At 40.7% G+C, this 24,929-nt stretch overlaps 1 protein-coding gene across 2 annotated transcripts in view; it reads left to right on the top strand.

Annotated features, from left to right (window-relative positions):
- The window catches only part of ddr2l (discoidin domain receptor family, member 2, like), a 38,413-nt gene extending 14,844 nt beyond the window's left edge, over positions 1-23,569 (top strand). For both annotated transcript variants that reach the window (XM_085426340.1, XM_085426341.1), the window contains exons 2-19: positions 7,331-7,429; positions 7,608-7,710; positions 7,991-8,060; positions 9,143-9,295; positions 11,496-11,643; positions 12,010-12,115; positions 12,195-12,375; positions 13,348-13,588; positions 13,671-13,748; positions 13,986-14,128; positions 14,618-14,729; positions 14,879-14,995; positions 16,050-16,294; positions 16,379-16,506; positions 17,001-17,198; positions 17,325-17,559; positions 18,956-19,105; positions 19,380-23,569. In XM_085426340.1, the coding sequence (XP_085282466.1) occupies positions 7,369-7,429; positions 7,608-7,710; positions 7,991-8,060; positions 9,143-9,295; positions 11,496-11,643; positions 12,010-12,115; positions 12,195-12,375; positions 13,348-13,588; positions 13,671-13,748; positions 13,986-14,128; positions 14,618-14,729; positions 14,879-14,995; positions 16,050-16,294; positions 16,379-16,506; positions 17,001-17,198; positions 17,325-17,559; positions 18,956-19,105; positions 19,380-19,514 (2,604 nt within the window). In that variant the 5' untranslated portion in view covers positions 7,331-7,368 and the 3' untranslated portion in view covers positions 19,515-23,569. The remainder of the gene's footprint in view (positions 1-7,330; positions 7,430-7,607; positions 7,711-7,990; positions 8,061-9,142; positions 9,296-11,495; positions 11,644-12,009; positions 12,116-12,194; positions 12,376-13,347; positions 13,589-13,670; positions 13,749-13,985; positions 14,129-14,617; positions 14,730-14,878; positions 14,996-16,049; positions 16,295-16,378; positions 16,507-17,000; positions 17,199-17,324; positions 17,560-18,955; positions 19,106-19,379) is intronic.
- The last annotated feature ends 1,360 nt before the right edge of the window (positions 23,570-24,929 follow it).

Here is a 24,929-nt window from a genome sequence, read left to right on the forward strand (position 1 = left end):
TATAATATTAGGCAATGATAAAAAAATTTAAATATCGCAATAGAATATGGGTAAAAAGTGCATATGCAGTGCCTTTGTTTTCATACGCACATGGCAGAAGAAGCATGGCGACGACGGAGAATGAGAAGGGCGAAAGCGGATCGTTGAATGACAGATGAACCAAAATTGGTTTGTAAAAATGCTGCAACTTCAGTGGTGTGGAACTGATTTGGCTTTCGTCTGTTAACTTTTATCGAGTGGAAAAAAGTTACTATTCATCCTCTAGCTTCACTGTGTTTAACATAGCTGTTTAACATTTTAATTTTTTCAGAAATCTCTGTCAGAACATGCTATATCATGTTTAGGTAGAAACTAGCGAGCTAACTAACTTCTAACTCCGTTAAATTTAATAAATTCTGTTTTCATGGATCCATGGATGTTAAACGTAACTGTTACACCTGGTAAAGCAGCAACGCTGAACATTTTATTACAGATGAAAGTTTTTAACTCTCAGTGATGCCGCAATGTTCGTTTGACTTTGGAACCTGAAGCGCTAGCCGTAATGCTCTGACTATCCATCAAGCGGTGCGGCTTCGTAGCTTACCAAAGTTGTACTAAAACATTTTTTGACAGATTTTTGAGTGCCGTGTACCACATAAGATCGGTTCATGGTCAGTAAGCACAACCAGAATTCATACATAAGGCGCACGGGATTGTAAGGTGCACTGTCGATTTTTGGGAAAATTAAAGGATTTTAACTGCACCTTATAGTGCGAAAAATGCAGTACTTTAAATTAGGGCTGCCACGATTAGTCGACCAGTCACGATTACGTCGACTATCAAAATCGTCGACAACTAATTTAATAGTCGACGTGTCATTTGAAGCTTTGTAAGATCCCAAAAGACGCAGGAATAAGTAGTAGGATTTAAGAGTGTAATAACGGACAGAAATAGAAGATGGCAGCACAGCATGTACAAGGATACCAGCTGCCGTTAAATCCCGAAGAAGAAGAAACTGTGTCCCAGAATTCATAGCGCGGCCCAGCTCAGTTTCCAACAATGGCGGCAGCTAGTTAGTTTTAGTATTACTTGTATTATTCTTTCTCGGTCACAAAATAAACATTTAACATATTTTCAGGCGAGAATGTAGCTGTGTAAACCTCAAATATCTGCTCAGTTTATCGAGACACCACATATTTTAAAAAGCGCTCCGACGTTTTCGGAGACGTCTGTTACCCACTAGCTCGATAGCCAGCCGGGGTTCAAGGCTAACTAGAGCCCGTGAGAACACCGGACTCCCGGCAAATCGTTTTCAAACCCACCGCCGTCTTTCGCTACTCAGGTTAAACATGATATATAAGTCACTTAGATAACTTACAAATGTTATTGTTTGGCTTTTTTTTGTATTTTATTTGTTCCTGAGTAAATCGGTTTGAGATTAAAGTTATAGTTTCTACGCAGCTGAATAAACGTCAAGCAGACGACTGATTATCAGAAGTGTGAGATGGTCGAGAATATACTCCGGTGTCCTGTTATATTTTAGATAGCAGGGAGCAGACGGCTGAGTTTATTAAACTCCACCGAAACAATCTGCAAATTTCATTAAAATTTAATAAACTATCGTCTTGTCTTTGTGTTTAGTTAGCACATACCTTAAACACTTAAAGCTGTAAGCTAATGGTAGTTATATAAGAGCAGATGCTGCTGGTGCAATAAGCTGTACGTTTTACGTCCAATGGACGCATGATCTGATTAGTCGACTAATTGCAAAAATAATCGGTGACTAGTCGATTATCAAAATAATCGTTTGTGGCAGCCCTACTTTAAATATATTTTTATGCTGAACTTTTGTACTAACAGCAAATAGTCTGAGTACATAGCTATTCTTCTATATATCTATAGTTTATCTGTTACAAAATAACATTGTCTTTTTTCATGTAATGCAAAAGTGCACATAAGCTGGACATGAGCCTGGGCATCCTGCACAATGGTTTCTACACTGGAAACACCCATGTTCATGTTTGTCAGAGTGACTGTGACTAAGCAGTGATGTAATCATTTAAAGCACACATAGCTGGGCTAGGCAAAGAATCTCAAAGTGCAAGTTCTGCATAATTGAAACAAAGACAGTTTTGTATGCTTCCATATAATGTGACTCTGATTTTAATAAGATTTAAAGTTATTGATTAAATGCCCCACAGACCAGAGTGCGCTGAACAAAACTAGTCTTTCTGTACTTTTCTTTTATGATAACATACTTGTTTGATGCAAACTATCTTCAGCTATATTGTGTGTTAATTTATTACACAATAATCTCTGTATTGATGCAGAACGGAAATGCTTTTAAAAAATATCAAACTATTTAATGAATCCAGTTTTTTAAATGCGTAAATTTCCTTTCACTAGTTTCGATCATGTTCTTTTTAGGCTTTGTGATGGTGTCAGTTTTGATCTCTGACACTGTTTTCTATTACACTCAGGTGGGTACACAGACCTGCTAAACCCATTTGTGCTTTCTGTCAGTGCTGCAGATTTACAGTTCGGAGGTTTTTGGTCAAAAGAAGGTTGTTATTTCCATCTGCAATAATTTATATTTGGCAGTAAGGCTCTGCTCTGGAAAAGCAGCAGCAAGACCCCTCTACAGAACAGGTCAGGCATCAATAACTTGTGGCTCCTAGAGTTTCCAAAAGAAGAATGGGAAGCAGAATCCAGCCCCTCTCCTGTGGAACCAGCTCCCAGTGTGCACTCAGAGACGCACACCCTCTCTAATGTTAAGAGCGGTTTAAATGTTCTTTTTGGATAATGCTTATAGTTAGGACTGGATCAGGTTACCTTGAGCCATCACTTAGTTGTGCTGCTGTCGGCTCAGACTGCTGGGGGACTTTCCCAGGTTGCACTGAACATTTCTTCTCCTCTCACCTCTTTTCACTGGCATTGCATTTATTGTACAGCTATTGCATGTTACTAACTTTTGCCTGCTCTTTCCTGCAGTGTTTTTCTTTTTTCATTTTGTTTGTTGTGTGTGATCTCTCTATGCTCCTGTTTTTTTCCCGTCTCTTTCCCCTCAAACCCCAGCGGGTCGAGACAGATGGCTGCCCCTCCCCGAGCCTCGTTCTGCCAGAGGTTTCTTCCTCTTTAAAAGGATGTTCATCCACATAGATGATTGTTGTCGGCTCTCCACTCAAATATTATTTGAAATTGAACTGAATCAAACTGAATTTATTTTTTTAAGTCTCTTATCTGTGTAAATTGCTGGACCCACATGTCTTCGTTCACTCAGGTCAGCAGACCAGATACTTTTGCTGATTCTGAAGAGAAAACTCAGACGTGACAGTTGCTTTTTCATTTGTGGCACAATTTGCCACTGCACACCAGGCAGACTTAAATCTCATTTAAAAATACACCTTTGCTCCCTAGCCTTTGTCCCATTGTGAGATACTGACTGTGATTTTAAGTCATCTTTTAATTGTGATGGTTCTTTTGTGTCTCCCTGTTGCTGCTTTAAAAGTAAAAGTGGCGAAAGTATTTTATAGATAGTGAATGTGGTTTGGTATGAATTGAACAGATCATGACATTGAAAGCAGGATGCAGATCTGCATCAACTGTGGACATGCTAGAGCGATTTAGATGAGATTTGCCAATTGGATCCATAGAGCAGTATCAGTAAAGCGATCGGGTAATGTAGGCTGATCCCAGCTGATCTGCTGCGATTTTCTGGACTTTGTAGCCTGCTTGAGCTAACCCTAAACTTGATTTATGCTGCTCTCAGCAGCAGAGAAGTTTGAAAAAAACACAAAAGGCCCTTTGCCAAGTCCACAATTGACCCATTTACTGTATCGCTCTCATGTTGCACACTCATCTAGAACAGTGGTCTAAAGCGAACACAGACCTTTAAAGTAGTTCAGATCTAAACAAAGACGTGGATGATGCATAGACACTGACAAACAATCTCCTGTGTTGTTTAGAGAGCAGGACCTAGTTACATAATGTGCACACTTTGGTAAGGCATGTAATTGCAAGGCTTGATGCCCCAAAGTTGTTTTACGGCGATTTAATTTCCAGAAATCTGGTTTATTTATAGCAAGCCTGAAAAAACTAAATGGTCTGTTTGTCATGGTGGCTCGAGAGGTCAAGAAATACTCCAGGAAGTTATTTATAATTTGCTTATAATGAAGCAGAATTTTTTTCATCACTTATTTGTTACAAAAACAGTTCAGTATCAGTCTTCATTAGATTCTTCCAAGGGTTACTTTTTTGTTTCTCTTTGACTTCTCTTTGTCTCTTTTACTGTCTTTTTCTCTCTGTTATTTTCTCTCCCCCCCTCTCTCTCACTCTCTTGTCATGTGATTTTGCTGTAGAGATGAGCAACAGAGCAGGAATCTGAGGTTCAGCCAACGCATTACATAAAGCTCCCTCCTTCTCCCCCAGTCGTTGCTAGAAAACAAACGTGAACCACTTCTTCTTCAGCTCGGCTAAAGTGAATGAACTCACTTCCTGAAGGCAGAGCAGGGAGTTTTTCATTAGGGAAAAAGAGAGAGAGAGAGAGAGAGAGAGAGAGGGAGAACGATTGTTTCAGGAACAGACTGGATTCTCTGGTATTTAAGAACAGTCAGTATGTGCAGAAAAACATGCAAGTCTGTCTGAAGCGGGCTGCAATCAGCTGCTGCAGCCTGTTGTGTCTACAGACCGAAACATTCACATCCATGTCAAGATGGCAAGGCTTCCCGTCTTTAACTCCTGTTAGCACTGGGCTGGATGTTTGCCACAAGGACAGACAGCAAAGGTTTTGATTCATGGTCACTTTCAGATTTTGCCTGTTGAAGTCATCACGACATAAACTGGACGCATCAGACGTGATTCTTCTTTGTGTTTTTCATTTCATTGTAGAGCAGAGGGTCTTGAATCTGAAGCTCCCTGTGGCTTTGACAAAAAAAGGAGAAACTAAACTTAACTACAGTAACTTTTCTATATTTTATAAGTGAGGTCTGGTACCAGAACTGTGCTGCAACCCCATCAAGAGAAGTTTGTGTCTCCCCCTGGTCTCAAGTCAGACAGAGCCACTGTGATTGTTCTGCAGATGGAGTTTACTTTCTTTTTTACTTTTAACCTCCTAAGACCTGAACTCTTTCATGGCATGCATTTTCAGTTTCTCTTGGGACCTGATGAATGTAAAAACAAAGAATTACGAGATTTTTTTTTTTCTTTTTACCTGATTTTTGTTTCTGAGAGAAATTAGACTGACATATGAGGACATTCGCTTTACATTTCGATAGAACAGTGGCAGTATAGTGTCCTCGGAAGTGGATATCAGGCCCTTGTAGAGCAAAATTTAGTATTTTGGTCTAGACCAGCGGTCCCCAACCCCCTGCCCACGGACCGGTACCAGTCCGTGAGTTGTTTGGTACTGGGCCCGCGAGTTCAGGCACAGGTGTAAAATTTAGGGTTTTTATTGGTTTTTAGTGTTCTTTTTTTAATTGTTTTTATAGTTAACTCTGTTTCCCTGGGTCTTTTCCTGTGTGTTATGAATTAATCTTCTTTTTTGGTACCAGTACTGGTTTTATTTTGCTGTATTTATCTGCGACACCTTAAAGGCCGGTGTGTGAAAATAGTGTCGGACATAAACTGGTCCGTGGTGCACCTTTACTGGGTTAGCATCAGGGTCAAATTCCGCTCTGATCCCAAAAGAGTTTAAAAAACCTGGAAGTTCGTGTTTGACTTTAACGCTGTCCTCTCTCTCTTTGCTTCTCCCTTCCACCCATTGTTGTCCTCCCCACCTTGCTCACCTCCCTCCCTCCCTCCTCCTCTCTTTGTGTTTCTCTCCTTTTCTTCATTTTCTTATCGGCCCTCGGCCTCAAACCGCTGTCTGCGTTCTTTCTTCCTCTCTTTGTCTTTTTTCCTGTCTATTTTCTTTTTCTGTCCTCCTGTCTCTCTATCACCCCGTCTTTCTCGCCTGCCCAGCTGTTCTGACCCCGAGAACTTTACACAGAGTGAATGTAGAGAACAAGACAATACGAGTAGACAGCGGTTGTAGTTTTTCTATATGTGTCTATGTATTTATGCTTGAAATGCTTTGTGTGCAACAATAGGGGTGTGTTCGTGTGCGTGTGTATGTATGTGTGTGTTCTTTAGTGTTGCGTAACCTCTGTGAGTGGGATGCTGTTTGCGTCCAGTGTTTATAAACTACTCCGCTCCAACAGCAATAACGTTGCGAAATCAAACACACACACACACACACACACACACACACACACACACACACACACACACACACGCAGTCCTCTCGTAAATGACGGTAGGAGTCATTCAGACTCCTCCTCGTCCATCCATCCTGCTGCAGTTGTGTAAAACAGTGACCGCTGGAGACAGTCGACTTCCTACAGCGAAAACAAAGATTTTCTTTGTTTTGTTTGGAGGAAATTGCAGTTTTCAATGTTTTAATGTCAGATAATCAGTTAAATTACTCTTAATGTGCACAATGGAACACCTAAATCTCCAGAGTTCTGCTTGAATGAGGGATTCACGTCTATTCAAGCCTCAAATGAGGGATATGATAGCTGAAAGACTCTTTAGATTTTATAGTAAACCGTAGAATGATTCTTTAAACGTAGATAAATTAGAAACAGATGAAAATATGTTGCTGGATAAAATGGGATTAGAGGGAATAAATCATTTTAAGGAGGGAATAAGGATAGGAGCAGCAAAAATCAACAAAAGTAGAATTCTTCAAATATTCATCATCACACAGGAGACGTAAAAAATTCGTTCATGTACTATGATTGTCAACTGTGGGTGACGATGGCGGGCAAAATCAAAGACTTAAACATCTATTCTAGTTATGTGTTTATAGGACCTTTTTTATTTTACAATGGCAGTAATGGTCTTTGCATATGTGCAAATTGGCATGTCAACTTAAAGACAAAATAATGCTGTATTTTATGGGTCAGTTTACTGAAACTTTCCTCATAATTTTCCTAAAAACATGCAAAAATTGCAAAGATATTTCCCAAAAGAAGTCAACGTGGTGCTGCAGTGGTTAGCGCTTTTCCTGTTTTGGAATGAGTTCTTTACACGCACTCTTGGCTTCCTCCCACTGTCAAAAGACATCCTCGTTAGGTTAGCTGGGTATTCTTAATTGGCTATAGGTGTAAATGGTTGTCTGTCTCGATGTGATTGGCGGCCTGTCCGGGGAATAAGCTCCAGCCCGACTACAACCCTGAATTGGATAAAATGAAGAAAATAGAGGGATGGGTTTCCAAAAAAATGTTTACTGTAACACTTTATTCCCTTGTTGTCTGAGCCGTCATTCGCTGTCAGCTGCAGATGTTCATGTTGTTTTTTCTGTGTCTCGCAGAGATGTAGCGTGTGTGTTGGTGTGATCGGCGGACCATCATGCACCTCTTCTTGCTGCTGATCCTTCAAGCTACAGCAGCCATCGGACAGATTGATCCCGGTACACAGGCACACACACACAAACCCCACTTTACCCCATCTTGATTTTAAATCTAAATCAGTCCTCTGCAATGAGCCAATTTAAACAGTTACAACTCAATAAAATGTTTCATTTGTAAAGGTCTAAAATCCGTCCTTGCAAAACACATAAAAATAAAATTGTGAATGTGTTTTTCCAGCACACTGTCGCTACCCCTTGGGCATGGAGGATCGACGGATCAAAGATGATGCGCTCAAAGCATCCAGCCAATGGCACGAAACAACAGGACCACAGTACGCCAGGTAGGTGTGGCTTAAAGGTTAAGTCGACTGGTTTTAAAAAAGTGTCTTTTATTGTTTTTAACTCTTGAATAAAGAAAAAAAGAAAAACCTGAAATGGAATTGTGCGATACAAAAATTGATTAAATATGCTTTAGAATGAAGTCAAATAAAAATTAGAAGATTTTAGAACTCCATCTTTTGGTTAAACTTGTGCAAGTGTGGTTTATGTGTGTGTGTGTGTGTGTGTGTGTGTGTGTGTGTGTGTGTGTGTGTGTGTGTGTGTGTGTGTGTGTGTGTGCAGGTTGAATCGTGAGGAGGGAGACGGCGCCTGGTGTCCTGCAGCGCTGCCATCAGTCAGTCAGTACCTCGAGGTTTGTGTCTGAAGCGTGCTCAGTCATGTCCGGGTACCTGCATTTGTTATGTGGCGAAGTTCTACTCCATAAGTAAGAAGGTGTCGTGCATGCAGGAGTGTGGCGCTGCGCAGTCAGTGTAACATGAGAACGGGTGAAAAGATCACAGTGGATCAGAATCTGAGGTTTCAGAGTGTAACACAATATTTAAGTGCTTTGCAAAGCAGCTAAATTCAGTACATTCTGATTTAAAGGTGAAGTCTGTGTGTGGTCTACAAAGTTATTCTTTGGATAAATCTAGAAGCTCATGTGTTACCCAGAGAAGGCTGTTATTACAAACTGGCATATAAACCTAAATCTGTGTATAACAGCTGACTTGTGGGACGAGTGGAAGACAAAGAAATACTTACCTTCAGAACTGAGCGATCTTTTAATAAAGTTGGTGGTATCGATACTGCGCCACATGTGTGAATGCTGCAGTGTGAAGCTGTAGGTATTTAAATATCAAAGGAGAGAATCTGAGTCACAGTCATCTGTGGACATCAAAGACTGTATGGAAAATCCTCAGTTTCACATTATATTTATGCGATTCAGACATTCTTACACTTCACATCTGTTTAAGTCGCTTTAATATCTGTATATTGACATACGTTTAATATGTTAAAATGAGGAAAGTAATTAAAAAATCTAAAACCTGAAAATAATTTTGTGATGTTGCAGAGGTTTTTGTGTGCACACTGTTGAGTAAAGGCACACAGAGCATCTTTAGTTTTTACAGTTTTCTTTATGGGCCGATTTCTGTAGAAATGCAACAAAAATCCTGAGACGCTGCAAACACTCAGCTCACGATAAAAACCAACTTTGAAGCCTGTTATAGATCTCTGACTTAAATGCATCTCGTATTTGGAAGCTGCATGCCTCTTGACATTAAAATTGCAGGATTAACAACCAGATGTGTGGACGGCTTGCCTCTATACTTTTGGGGTGAACCATTTTCCCACGTTAATGATACAATATTATCTTTAAATGCAGCCTTTAGTTTTTAGGTTACTCGCATGTTACAAGATTTGACCGAAAGCCTTTTGCTGGAATTTTCTTTTTAGGTGGATCTCGGCAGACTCACCTTTCTGACGGTTATTGGTACTCAGGGACGATATATCAGGAACTCTGGGAATGAGTTTGCCCGAGAGTATCGCGTAAACTACAGCAGGGACGGCAAGCTGTGGAAGTCCTGGAGGAATCGGCAGGGGAACGAGGTGAGTGACCCAAATATCTTACAAAAAGGACTTAATGAGAGGAGAGAGGAAACAGACTGAAAAATGGGACATGAGAAGGGTCTGAGCCGAAGGAAGAATAGGAGGAAATACGTGAGGACTGATGGAGGGAAGACTGGAGAAAGAGGAAGAAAAAAGAAACGAACAGGATTTTTTTCCTCTCGTTTTTCACTCTAAGCTGCTTCTGGTCATTCATATTCATATCAGAGGAAATTACATTTACACGCCAGCTTCCTGTTGGCATTCGAGATCCCTGCAGCTACGCAACACTGTTAGAACAATTTAAAACACCAGAATCATGTTTTTGATCTGAGGCTCCTCCCTCACATTCACATGGGGAACTTCCCAGAGTCTGTGCAGATTTCTGGTTATTTTGTGCCCAGCAGCACAAAGATTCACATTCCAAATTTCTCAGGGTGCTTTTTTTCACTTTAGGAAATGAAGCCCGGAAACATCCGCTGAGGAGTAACTGATGCATGCCGTCAGCAGAAACTCTCAAGCTTGTCTTCTTTGCTTTGAATGTTCGGCTGCTTATTTCTACACGTGCAGTTGTGCAGGGGCACTGTGTGAGAGAAGTGAATATTAAAAAATATATATATTATTTTCTTGAGAACATAAATTTGGCATCATCCTCACCGTCCTTTTGCATCTATTTGTGATTATTTTTGTGGTTTTTGTCACTTTGTTCGATAATTCTGCTCATTTAGGGTGTGTTTGCGTTTTGTATTTGTTTAGCATAGCTTTTCTTGTCTTTTTAAAGAGATTTTCCTGCATCATTATAATAATGTTGGTCCAGGATCTACGTTGCAACTCACCAATCAGCTTTCAGTTTGCACTGGCCAAGAAGTTAGTTAATTATTTTAAAAGTATCACTAGCAAACTTACATGAGCAAACTAAATTTGGCTAACAGAAGCTAACTTGATAATATTTTTATTCGATTGTATAGATTAATAAAGAAAACAGAGCGTTTCTTATAAACATAGCCTTTTTTTTCTTTTTTACCCCATAATACAAAGCTGTGACATCACAACAATGTGACTGGTCACTTTCAATGTTGATCCTGGACACACATTGTTATGATGATGCAGAAAAAACACCAACACAGGGATATCAGATGCACCAATCGTTGGTCGCTGCCCCTCCCTGATCTTGATTTTGTCGGTGGTCTCTATTGCCAAGCGCTGCTCATAGCAGGTTGTTTGCTCACTGGGGCTCTCTCTCTAATATTGCAGCATATTTAACTCCCTATTGTCAGGCACAAATTTTCCTCTAGACACCATCACAGTGGATTTTAATCAAGCAATCAAAATGTGACTGAAATGCACATCTTCTGGTCTAAATCAAGGGATTTAACAAAAGTAACACAAAACCTATAAAAGTGGCTAGATAGCAACATTTCTATCTCTTTAATTAGCCCATTCTCACTCCCAATGCCTAATATACCGACGATTTGTCAAATCCTGAGGTGTTCCATGGGAATGTGAAAGGTGACCTTCTGCGTTCCTATGCTACGCGCTGGATTGTGGATGAAATCGAATAGAATGAAGCTCCCACGGTAAGACATGTTCCAGCCGTGTATTCCAGCCCTAACCCTAACCTTATCCCTAATCGTAACCGACACCTTAATCGTGTTAAATAGTGTTTTCCAAAGCAATTTAAGTAAAATAAACGTACATGTGTGGATTCGTTCCAACGGTTCTCATTTTCCGAACTCGTAATATAGCGTTGGGTGGCTGAAATCGTAATATACCGACTATTTGTCACCTAGCATAAAATGTTACACTTTGGGAGTGGGAACGTGTTGCTTTAATAGCTTTATTGTTTGTTTGTTTTTCAGCCTAAAAAAAATCCCTCCTTCACTTGCACCAATGTCTCTTTGGGAGGTCCAATGCACACCTTCCAAACACAAGTTCAGCACTTGGAATCAACTCCAGATCTCTTGTCTGGTTCATTTGTCACTGAATAATGAGGGCACAGGCCTCACCTGGCCAGGACACTGTTTGTCAAGCAATTCTCTGAAAATCAATGGACTGTATAAAGATGGCTATAAAGTCAAAACATGTCACATGACAACTTGTAACAACACTATTAACCTACTGATTGAACAGATGTTCCAGGGGTTTAATCTTTCTGTACTCCTGGTGTGATGGTCTTCTTTGTATCCCTGATATCTGTGTACAGATTATTGAGGGAAACAAAGACGCCTACACCTCTGTCATAAAGGACCTCCGCCCTCCGATAGTCACCCGCTACGTCCGGCTGCTCCCCGTGACCAGACTGTCCACCACCGTCTGCATGAGAGTGGAGCTGTACGGCTGTTCATGGGACGGTAGGACACATAAACACACAGTTTCCTTGTTAATGTGCGTTTTCGTCAGCTCAACTGCCATTAGAGACTGTTTACGCTTCCTCAGAGACAAGTAAACCTCTTCATGTCAACATAAAAGCTTTTAATGTCCATAAACAACTGTTTTTCATCCACAAGCAACACTTTTATTTAACAAACACTGCTGTTTATCAGATCCTTATATCGAGCAAAAACAGGAATTTGAATGATGTGAGTGCGATCCTCACACTGTTGTCATGAAGGTTGAAAGTTTGCTGTTCTGAGTGCAGCTGTGGGATCTTATTGTGGTGAGATAACAGTGAAATGGGATGAATTGCACCTTTAACTTTCCACTCCTCCTGGTTTCAGATGGGCTGATATCCTACAGCGCTCCAGAGGGTCAGCGGATGCAACCGCCGGGTTATCCCATCGCCAACCTCAATGACTCCACATATGATGGAGTACACGAAAGGGGGTGGGTCTCTCTTTGCTGCACTCGTACATACATCACATATCAGCGTTTCCTGTTTACTGACTGCTTTGTCATCCGATAGGAAGCTTTTCGGCGGCCTGGGTCAGCTGACGGACGGCGTGATCGGCCAAGATGACTTCACACGGACCCACGAGTACAGCGTGTGGCCTGGCTACGACTACCTGGGCTGGAAAAACGACTCGCTGGAATACGTGGAGATGGAGTTCGTGTTCGACAGGCAGAGAAACTTCACCTCGATGAAGGTTTTTCATTTTTGCTTCCTCTACCTCATCAGTACTATGAACTCACCACAAACTTTGTCATAGCAGTAGTGGTTGACAGCACTTTTACATGTGCTTTTGCAATTACCAGACTTACTCAGAGCCTAGAAATTGCCTCTGGTTCAGATCCAGTGTCGGGTTTCTCTAGTTTGCTCGGCACCATGTCAGCGTCAGCCTAGGCTGATGGCAGGGGACATGTTTAAACATCTTTGTGAGGACAGTAAATTGCATGCTACTATACTTGTGGGGGCCAGCAGTCACTTATGGGGACAAAATGCCCGTCCCCACGAGTTTGAAGGCATTTTGGAGATTCAAAATGTGGTTTTAGTGTCAGTGTTACAATTAGGTTATGGTTAGGTTTAGGCTCAGGGTTAGGCATTCATTTTTGATGGATAAGCTTAGGGTAAGGGTATGGTTAGGCTAGGGAAAGCATTATGTCAATGAGATGTCCTCACTAACATATGAAAACGTGTGTGTGTGTGTGTGTGTGTGTGTGTGTGTGTGTGTGTGTGTGTGTGTGTGTGTGTAAAAACGTACAAAGTAACTTAACTTTGTACGTTTTCAGGAGCATGCACAGTATTGTCGCATAATAAAAGAGATTGAAAAGTATTTTCTGCCTACCTTTATATCTGGTCAAGCTTTTTAACCAGTTGCTTACAGCTCTCCTTCATCACTGTGTAACTGATTTAACTGCAAACTTACTTTCCATCCAGCATTTGCTCTTCCTGTAATATGGAGCGCAGTCAGCAAGTGCTCCAGCAATGTTCAGTGGAGTCATGTGTTTACTTTTAAGTCACGCATCAGCAGCTGCTAGCATCTCCTCCTACTGTGCCATCATTGCCACTTTGTCTGAGTCCATTATAAATGAGCTTTAGATCCCCGTGGAACTCCCTCACGCTTTACAAACAATAGCAGATGTTCTGCTACTTACTCTTACTTTCATTCTCCATCCAGGTCCACAGCAACAACATGTTCTCCCGCAATGTGAAGATCTTCTCCTCGGTCTCCTGTTGGTTTAAGCCCCACTTTGTATGGGAGGCGGAGCCTGTGGAGTTCAGGACGGTGCTGGATGACCGGAATCCGAGTGCTCGCTACGTCACCGTGGATCTGAACCACCGCACTGCCAAATCCCTCCGCTGCCACTTTTACTTTGCTGACGTCTGGATGATGTTTAGCGAGATTTCCTTTCAGTCAGGTAACAAACACGCACGTGCAAACAAAAGTGCAGAACAGTAAAAGAAGGAAAAATAAGTGACTTCCTGTTTTTTGTTTTTCAGTGGATACCATATTCCTGACCCAAATGACATCTCCTCTACCCACTAAGGACACCATCACAACACCTGCACAGAAGACAGGTGTGACAATTAATTGTTTCACGTTTTAAAGTCGCCACTTCAAAACTGCGACCGATAGAGGGAGCTGTTTTGTCAGTTTGTGCTCAGGTCATTTTTTTTCCCTTTTTCTTAATTTTTGAGGACGTATATCTTTTTTTAGCATTTCTGTCATACTTAGTGGAGCTACCACTAACAAATGTATTTGCAGAAACAAATGATAAAATCTTTGGTATATGGTATTCTAACCTGTCTTCTCAGCCGCTGCTCCATCAGCTAGTGCCACACCAGATGATGGGAAAACACCCATCCTTATTGGCTGCCTGGTAACCATCATCCTTTTGTTGGTCATCATCATCTTCCTCATCCTATGGTGTCAGTACGTCTGCAAGGTATTAGAGAAGGTGAGGATACAAATAAATGAATTACCTTTGTTTTTCTGAGTGGAAGTGGGGGTTTCTTAATAAAGTACCTTTATTTTGTTAACTTCCTGTCATGTCCGTTGGTGTTAAACATGCTGTAATCACTTAATCGCTTTAGGTTTTAAAAAAATGTTCCTGTAAACAGCTGCATTCTCTGCTGAAATGCAAACCATTTCCTAATAGATGTCCACCAGGAGGTCCCTGGTTCCATTTTATGGTCTTTAAGTCACCTCACACATTTGTTTTGATTTTTCAAAAAGAGGTTAAAAGCTGCAGTTTAGATCCCAAACTCACGTGGGAGATGGGAGGCATTTCTTTTTCTTTTTAGGAAATAAGATTATAGCTTATGTTTGTGGCTAAATCAGGACTATTAAGCATTAAATCAGATTAAAGAACGAATAAGAATGAACTGACTGACTCTTTACAGGCATCTGTGACCCCATGTTTTTTCTTTCTTCCATCCTAATCTAGGGTCCACGTCGGATTCTTGATGAGGAGGTGACGGTCCGGCTGTCGTCCTGCAGTGACACCATCATTTTACAGACTCCACCTGTGCCCCCGCGCTCTGGACGCGCCCCGACTGGTACTCTTCTTTTACTTGTATCGTTTAAAACATGCCTTTGTTTGCCATTATTATTCATGCAGAAAGAATTGGTGAAAGTTAAGGTGTTAAATTTCGTGTTTGTAGGAGAGATATTCTTATCCTTGACTGATTCCTGCTGTTTTCCTCAGGTCCTGTGAACACTGACCCTCACTATGAGAGAATTTTCCTGTTGGACCCTCAGTACCAGAACCCAGCGGTGCTGAGAAACAAACTTCCAGAGCTGTCACAGAGCGCAGAGGCATCTGGTAAACACCTTCAACGATGAAGTCGATGCAGGCGTTCATTTAAGAATTAGTGAAAAAGACACAAGTTGAGAAATAGCAGAAAGTCCGTTGAACGCTGCGTCATGATGTTTGTCTTTGAGTGACCGCTTCATAACCGTGTGTTTAGGCTTGTAGTAGGAATTTGTGTTAAGAATCATTGATGCCTCAGAGATGTTCCAGATCTATCCAATATGACATGATTAATCACAGCTGTAGAGGAAAAAAGGTCGAAAGCCTTTCAATAAGAGAGTCTGCTGCCTCCTGGTGGCGATGTCAGTAATTTCAAACAAACTCTACAAACTTCAAGCATCCATCAAAGTTCTGATCTTCTGTCACTCATTAACAGCTCCTCAACCTGTTTCTCTCCTGTTTATTTACTTCAGAACGTGTTAAATAAGCTCTTTTTTTCTCCTTTTTCTCTCTATTTAAGTTTCCCGGATGAAGTTGAACATGCATGCTCATTCATACTTATTCTGCAGTGCTTCTCTCCTTTTTCTCTCGGCTCTCTACGCCTCTTTTCCAAGTTTCCTCTTCTTCCAGCTCTCCTCCTTGGTAATCCTCTCTATGACCTCCTCCTGCTGACTTCCTGTCATATGACATCAGGATGGCTTCGTGGTAAGAGTTGAAAGGTGTGACTTCATGCAGTTAATCAGATCACATATACTTAAGTGAAATCAAGTGAAGTTTGGAATTTTATTTTATTTTTATTTTTCAATTCTTTTCCTTCTATGAATCATCTTATGACCTCTCATGACCTACTGGAGGGGACCTAACCCTGAGAGGTTGGGATATCCTGGATTGAAAAAACTTCTGTAAAAAACAAATTCAAACTAGTAAAACTTCAGTCAGCAATTAGAATAATGGTACTAGTAAAATGATAAAGATGTACTGCTTTTACTTTAGATAGAAAACTAGAAATTACCAGTAATTTAATGTTTTTACTATAATCTTGTGCTGTTGGTACTTTTCAGTAAGCTTCACTTCATTTTTTATTTATATTAGACATTAATTAAACAAGCGCTTGTCTTTCCAACAGCATGTGGAGGTGGCTATGCTGAGCCAGACATCACCCAGTGCACGCCGCACCAGTGTTTCCATAGCAATGCGCCACACTACGCTGAGACGGACATCGTGCGGCTGCAGGGCGTCACTGGCAGCAACATGTACGCCGTCCCCGCCCTCACTGTGGACTCTCTCACCAGGAAGGACATCTCCGCTGCCGAGTTTCCTCGGCAACAGCTGATCTTCAGGGAGAAGCTGGGGGAGGGGCAGTTTGGCGAGGTGAGCTTGTGGGAGGTTTCGTGGGCTTCAAAGTTATCCTGGAAAAATCTTATTTCATCCCTATTTCATCTTCTTCCCTGGCAGGTCCACCTGTGTGAGGCGGAGGGACTCCCAGAATTTCTTGGGGAAGGCTCGCCCCTCCCTGACCGAGACGATCACTCTGTGCTTGTGGCTGTTAAACAGCTGAGGGCCGACGCTACCAGCCAAGCCAGGTACTCTTTATGAGTGTGTATATGAATCGCGACAATGTCAAACTATATAAATTTGGAGCTGAGGTGGTTAAAGGTTCATCCCCTGGAGAGCATATATTGGTTAAAATCAGTGTATTCATTGCTTTAATGTGTTCATATGATGAGAATGTTTCACTATTTATACACTAAAAACAAAAATATAGTCCATAACTAGTCAAATGAATAACGTGCAGGACCGAAAGCTCCAAACTGCATTTCCTGGTTGACTATTTTTTGCAGAGAAAGCCCTCCTACCTACAAATGCAGACCATGTTATTTGAAGTGAGAGCAGTACTTGACTCCGTAGATGAGAATATATTAGGATAAACTGGTGTAAGAGCTTTAAGGGATGTGCAGGATCTATCTGTGCATCAGGCTTCGCTGTAACACTGAGAAATACATACCTGTAGTTGGTTCCTTTGAGTTGAAGAACAGATCTGGAAATGCTTCCTCTCCTTTATCTGTCCGTCGATCAGGAACGACTTCCTGAAGGAAATAAAGATTATGTCTCGTCTGAATGACCCCAACATCATCCGACTGCTGTGTGTGTGTGTGTCGTCCGACCCACTGTGCATGGTTACTGAGTACATGGAGAACGGAGACCTCAACATGTTCCTGTCGCAGCGGGAGATCGAGAGCACTCTTACACATGCCAACAACATCCCTTCAGTCAGGTTAACCATGCACACAGTTCGCACAGGTCATACATGAAAACAATCGAGCGTCAGGTTTCTAAACTATCTTGTTAGTGCACTTTTGATTCTCACCACTTTGAATCGCTTTCTGCTTCTCCACTTCAGCCTGTCTGACCTCCTCCATATGGCGGTGCAGATCTCGTCGGGGATGAAGTACTTGGCATCTCTGAACTTTGTGCACCGTGACCTGGCCACAAGAAACTGCCTGCTGGACCGCCGCCTCACCATCAAGATTGCCGACTTTGGTATGAGCCGAAACCTGTACAGCAGCGACTACTACCGTATCCAGGGCCGGGCGGTGCTGCCTATACGATGGATGGCCTGGGAGAGCATCTTGCTGGTAAGGTTTGGACGAAGGGAGTTGATTTAAGATACGATCTTTATTTTGCTCCTTTTAAACTTTACACCCCTGTCATGTGTTACTTTTTGGTGGAAGTTCTGCGGTTATTCTGCTGCTGCATTCAAAATCTTCAGATACTTGAATGAATGTTACCCTGATGATACTTTCCTCTGTATTAGAGAGCTGAGAGCTGCTGTCATATGAGATAAGCTGATACGTTTTCACAGGATTCTGTCTGTAAGCACTAATCATGATTCAGTAGCTTGAAGAACCATCTTTAAAGTCATACAGCATTTTTTTGCTGTATGACTTTATTAGTCTAATATAATTGTGGAGGAATTTTAGCCCACTGTTGTAGTTCTTAGGTCTTTTTTTTCCAAACTGGGAAAACATCTGCTGGTAAATAGGTGGTCAGATATTATTGTATGTTTTTCACATGTTCGTACAGGATATTGTATTTGTTTTAAATGTTATGCACTTGTGTGGTACATGTATTTTGACTTTTGTTGCTATGATGCCAGGTCTCTCTTGGAAATGAGATTTTTAATCTCAATGAGATTTTTTACCTGGATAAATAAAGGACTAATAAATAATAATAATGATGATACTAATAGTAAAAAAATTGCTGATTATGCTACTTAGCCTATTTTAACCCCCAATACTTCACACATACTACCAGCCAAGCCAGACTCTATGCAATGCTATAAATAGTCTTTTTCAAATGACTGGTAGTCTATAAATGTCTTTAATATTCAAAAGAAGAAGAGCTAAAAGTTCCAGAAGTTTATATAGGCTTGTAATTGTATTCAAACCCTGGGGACATTTGCCTAGATCAGTTCAGCGACTTATAAAAAACATGTACGTTCCCCTCACATCTTCTTTTTTAAAAATCAACAGCTGAAAGCAGTAAAACAGTTTTCCACAAAACAAATAACAAACTCTTTACAGTTGCTTGTCTTTAAAATTGCTAGATGCATAAATGCAAATGCAAACTGTTTCACTAAAGGAAGTTTAGCTAAGAGTTCTTCAAAAGCTTCCTGCCCTCCAGAGGAAGCACCAGTAGCGGTTTGCACACTAAAACAATGGAACATTTTTTTGCTGCAGTGTTTTCTTTCAATAACTTTCCTGTTCTGCATCATGAATGTGGTTGCATAAGTTTAATGTCTTTTGCAGCTGTAAAGTTAAGCGAAAAAACAATGGATCCAAGCGGACCCAAACCAGGTCTAAAGCAGAAGCTTTTATCATACGTTTTTATCGTATCGTATTTTTTTTGTAAGTCTCACAAAGCATCGCAATCAACATTTCATCAGCAGCTGTCTTCAGAGAGTCACTGAAAATAAGACAAAGTATTTTAAAGTTGGAGTGTTAAACTTTCAGATGTGATTTTTCTCCTCAGGGTAAATTCACCACAGCCAGTGACGTGTGGGCCTTTGGAGTCACCCTGTGGGAGATCTTCACTCTGTGTAAGGAGCAGCCCTACAGCCTGCTGTCTGATGAACAGGTCATAGAGAACACTGGCGAGTTCTTCAGGAACCAGGGCAGACAGGTGAGGCGAAACACAGGACAGAGTCACAGATTATTACCTTCTGTCACTGGATTAAATCATTTTGCCCACCTGAGAGTAAAACTGCAAACATTTAATTTAATTGCAACTGGATCCAAGACAGCTCATAGCAGTCTTTACAAACCTGGAAATCAGGACCCTTGTAAGTGCCTGCAGGATAAATTTGAGGGGCTACTAAACCTAAACCAACATTTGTCTTTTTTAACAAATCACTGGACTCTGTCATCACTCTTAATTCTCCCGTGTCCCTCACTAGATCTTCCTCTATGCCCCTCCACTCTGCCCACCTTCTCTCTTTGAGCTGATGATGCGTTGCTGGAGTCGCGATATCCCTGACCGACCCACCTTCGAGGGACTTTACCAAGCCCTGAAGCCCCACGTCAACCAGTGAGTCAAGGCTGCTGGGATCTGCTGGTTGGGATTTCCGTGGCGGTGGGACTCTTATAAGAAGACAGACTGACACAAAAGCACAGAGGACTGGAATTACAGTGCAGAGGGATTGTTGGTTTGCTTCACGGCACTAGCGACTCCCTTTTCTGAAAGACCAGGTGATGATGGAGGGAGACGTGACTAGTCAGCTCAGAGGAGAAAATATGGCAAGCTTCAGACCTTTTGGTCCATAGTGAACAAACCATTGGCAGTTTCATAGCTTCTTCTGTTTTTTTACAGCCGCTTTACCCCAAGCCTTTTGACTTGTTTGTGCCAAAAGTTGCCTTAAACCATTTGTTTCCTTCTCTTTGACTTTTAGAGATTACAAAAAACTGGATAGTCCTTGTAGTTTCTCCTTTCCCTGTGGGTTTTTATTATTATTATCATTATTATTATTATTATTATTATTGTTATTATTATTATTGTAAAGCACTGTGTCTGTGTCTCTCAGTTATTCATGTTCATATATTAATCCACACTGGAGCTAGGGCTATAGGGTCAGATTTTAGTGTAGGATTTTATTTTTTAGATTTATTCTATTTTAAAATTTTGTTGTTTTGTGGAGTTTCACAATCGTTGGTCTTTTTTTTTTGTGGATATGAATGTTGGTCAGCTGAGGTTCACGTCGCGGTGCCAAGAAGCTGAAGAAACCTGTGTGGCTCACAGACTGAAAATCAGTCGGTGGGTATCTGTGGGAAATTCTGAAAAAAAAGAACTTAAAGCCACATGAGAAAAAAACTGAATCATGCCACTTTTGTTCCCTAAGAGACAAAAAAAATGTTGAAATGCAGTTTTAAAATAAAAACAGAATTGTAAGCATCTTTGTGAAGATGGGCATGATGGTCAAAATTTATGATCCTTTTATTCAAAGTGCTTTGCATATGTAGCAAAATCGGTACCAGAGGGAAAGGTCATGGACGCCTGACCCTCAGATGCTGGTCACAGGGAGATTAACCAAGTGTCGAATATCAAGGTGTCATTTAACCTGTCGGTGTTTGTCTTTGGGGACCTGCAAAATATACATTTTGTGGATAAAAAAATCAAAAAGCATATCTGATTTAAACGTGGGCACCACGTGGTCAGAGTTTAGTGCACACCAGCATGCAAAACATTAAAAAAGCAGGATTTTCACTCAGCACTTGGTTTGTCCTCTCAAAATGAAATTCAGGTTCATTGGTCACACACGTCAGTGACACACAAATGCAAATCTGATAGTTATGAGCCCTGCTTAGGCAGCCCATCTCTGTGGGGAGATTTAAAACAGGTATCCTTTTTGATTTTTGATGGGCATTGTGGAACTTTATGAATGCACCTTGCATATCTCCTTATTTGAACTCACAAAGCTGAAGGTGTTAAGCTCTTCTCTGGCTTCATGTAGTCGGTTTTATTCACAGAAATAAACTGCAGTAATACTTACTGCATTGCTGCACATGTAGATGTCTCACCATTTGATATGTCTAGTCTTCTGTAGTCTGAATTTGCTAGGATTTGAACTCCAGACAAGGCATTTTGTCTTGACTTAATGTACCATCTACATTTGGGGCTGTGAGTTCCCAAACTACTGCGTTACAACAAGGTTCACTGATGAGTGAAAGCTGATAGACTGTGGGCAAATGGAGGCCTTACACCAAGGCTGGATTTCCAACTAGGCAAAGCAGGAAACTGGGAAAAGGCCATTTGTCTGTCACCACTGGTTGTAGCTAAAAAATGTTTTAAGTGCTTCCAACACTGAGCAGGTATTTAACCGAAGAGCGCCCTGCAATCATAGTTCATTTTCTGACCCTGTGTAGTGGAATAACCCTGTGGCAGATTGTACCATTTTAGTTTAGTTTGTCCGTAGCGGAGCCTGTTCCTGAAGTTATATTTAATCAAATGTAGGTGTAAAGACTAATGTTTCAGCTCAGAGGATCTGATTACACGGTTCATATTCAAAGGCACGCTGGTCAGGAGATCAGTGTTAGCTATCAGTGTATGTTTTACATGGGGGCCACTTAACAGGTTCATGCATCAGAGAAGTCACTGCATCCAATCACTGCAGCACCTTTACTGAAAAAACCATAAAGATTTTTATGTTTAAAAAGCAATGCATTCATTCTGACTTTGTTTTGCATAGCATTCAGATGAGTCTTGTTTACAGAACTAATGCTGGATCGATGCAGACTGTAGACTGGATTTATTGTTCTTCTGTCAGGATGTCTTAGGAGTAATAAATTTTTAACAAAAAAAACCCAAAACAATAAATGTTTCATGTCCAAATGTTTCACGATGATTTCAGCTTCAGCCAAAACTGACAAACGATACGAGCGTTGGAATTTTCATGATTCTGTCTCATCTTCAAAGTGTTGGCATTAACTTTAATCCAAGTATCAGTCCTCACCTTCCTTCTTGCAAGATTAAAAATGTATAACCGATAAGGAAGTTCATGTCGACAGTGCAACGATTTAAGCGAGCAGTTACAGATATAAGGCCATACAGATTCATATAGATAGGTGACCATAGCCAGTGAGTATTTTGCACAACCTGACAAGGGAGGGATGGATCTGACTATGAAACTGAGGGATGGGTCGTAAGGAAGGCCCGTTTGCATAAGCAAAGCATACCCTGCTTTAAGTCCAGTTAACTCTAAATGAACCATAGTTTACAAAATAAAATTTGTGCTGAATTAGGTCAGACTAGAAACTATTGAATAAGACTATAAACTACCTGGGAAAGTCTTTACTTCACAAATGAAGTTAGCTGAAGAGAGATTCTCATAGACTTCTGTACAATCAGACTTTTTGCCACTAATGGAGTTTCCTCTGGGAAATGGGAGGTTTGAGGTACTTCTGTGTTCTGTGCCTCATTTTTCAGACACAGAGACTCTTTCTGTCTTTTCTACAGTCTGTGGATGGTAGCGGACGGTGCAGCCTTTTGACTAACTAACTCAAGTGATGCTGATAGTGGCTATCATGTTAGTAGTAGCAAGAGCCGCTTTGCCCCCATGCTTCCTGCACCATTCATTTTAACATGACTCAATAAACTTCTGATGTGTCTGTTTTCAGAGTTCTTGTCTAATGTATAAAGGTGGTAAAGCATAATTTAATGTCTTTTTTTTTTTTTACTGTTTAGGTCACTCAGTTAATGTCAGTGTGTATTATTTGTATGCAGTACACATTTGCAGTATTTTAAATCCTCCCTGAGAACAAATCGTATAAAATTAAAAATGGCGCGAACGGAGAAAGACCAAACATGTAGATTTTTGAGTACATTTTTCTGTGTTTTGTTGTTGTTGCAGTAGTGTTTTGTTATCTGTACTGTATCTTACATTTCTTTCAGCGTGTTTGTGCGAGTGTTTAAGAGAAAGTGAGATACTGAGTGAGTCTTTTCAACATTCCCTTGAGCACTGGGAGCTAGTTGAGGTTAAAGTGGTTAACTGGATTTGCTCGGTTGTGCCAAATTATGTTAACTAAGCAAAAGAGGGAGTTGGGTTTTGTTGTTGTTGTTGTTGTTGTTGTTTTCAAGGCAAGAGGAAAGATGGACAGAAGGAAACCACTAAACTCAATCTCCCAGAGTCCTTTGCTACAGTGAGCCTGTGTATTTTGTTTTGGTTCCATTTGAGAAATCTTTTAGTTTGATAGTGTACAGTATAATTGGTCTATAATATCTCAGTGTGTGAATGCAGATTAGGTGTGGTAATTTTTATTAATAATTAATTGTCTATCTGAATTTATAGCTATTTCTGTTTGTTTTCCCTTTTTTTTTTTTTTACACAGGAATTCAGCATTTATGGACATTTTTCTGAACAAGATGTTCTGTTTTGTTTCCCTGTTGTGTTCACAGTAATTTCTCATCCACACTGTTTAATCTTTGCTCCCATCTTCAGTATGTTTCAGACACATATTGTACATAGGCTAGTAGCTGTTTATATTAATATATAGGGAGGAGGAAGCTTGGTGTTCTCTGGTCCCAAGTGGTTTTCACTCTGTACTTTATCTCACTTTGGTTTGTTTTCCTATAATAAACAGTAAATGTGTCAAAGATGGGGTTTTTTCTTTTGTCTTTGTTTGTTTGTTTGTTTGTTTGTTTGTTTGTTTGTTTGTTTTTTTCATGAGTAGAGAAAACACTGCAAATTGAAATCTAAGCTTTTCAACAGTTGACGTTACAGTTTTCAGTCTAGACCACATCGATGTTCTGTACAGCAGGGGGCAGCAGAGAGATTTAAAACACACACGTATACAGGACAGCCTATATGTGGAAATGAGTCCTAGAGAAGCTTTGTTGTTCTGAAGGAACACTGAAGGCCTGATTTCTGCACATTTTTATGCCTTTTGTTTCAGGTTTGAATGTTCTGTGAGGATTTACGCCTTTTTGGTTTTTTTTCCAAGAAAAATAAAGGTTAGCAGGGATCCAACACAATAACAGGGTCCGTGGTGGGCAGGAACTTTTTTGTGAATTAAGGCACTGGTAATAAAACGTAACAGCCAATGATTAAAAATGACAAATTTCAGGCTCTTTAAGCTCTACTTTGGTCTCAACCTCCTCGGGAAAATATGTCTAGAGTAACCGTGGGTTTACCAAACTATGTGGGTTACATTATTAAGCCAAGATTGTTGCATCACTCGCTCCCTGTTCAATGTAGAATTGAATTAAATCCTTCTCTTTATAAACAAGGTCTTGAATAATCAGGCCTCATCTTGTCTTAAAGACCTTAAGTACTGCATTACTGGGATATTTAAAAGTAGAATGGGAGCTTTCATGCCTCTCATTTGTGGCACTAACTCTCAGTTTGGATTCGGGAGACAAACACCCTCTTTCATAATGTGTTAAAGGTTTTCAGTTGGCTGGACTGCAGGCAGGGCAGTTTAGTACCTGGACTCTTCTACTACTTCTTCTACTATAGGTGCTGTGTGCGGTTTAGTATTGTCATGTTTAAATATGCAAGGACTTCCCTGGAATAAGACATCATCTGGATGGAAACATGTGTTGCTCTAAATCTTGTATATACCTTTCAGCATTGTTGATGCCTTTTAATGTGTGCAAACCACCAGTATAGGCACTAATGCAACCTCATACCATCAGAAATCAAACAGCTTTCCCATTTGGATTTCTCTGACTACAGAAGAGCTTTTCCACTTTGCCTCAGTCCATTTTAATGAGCTTTAATGAGCCACCGTTTCTGTTTTCAGATATTGCTTCTTCTTTGCATGATAGCACTTAAATCTGGATTTTAGGACTGGAACAGGGAATTGTGTTCACAGACTCACAGACGATGATTTGTGGAAGTTTTCCTGAGCATGCAGTGATTTCCATGACAGATGCATCCCTGTTTTCAATGCAGTGCCCCCTGCAGTTCTAAAGATTACAAACATCCAATACTGAGTTTTGGCCTTGTCTCTAG

The sequence above is a fragment of the Rhamphochromis longiceps genome, linkage group LG12 (genome assembly GCF_057381845.1).
Source record: "Rhamphochromis longiceps isolate RC_006_pf linkage group LG12, R_longiceps_female_GT1.1, whole genome shotgun sequence".
In the NCBI taxonomy this organism is placed as follows: domain Eukaryota; kingdom Metazoa; phylum Chordata; class Actinopteri; order Cichliformes; family Cichlidae; genus Rhamphochromis; species Rhamphochromis longiceps.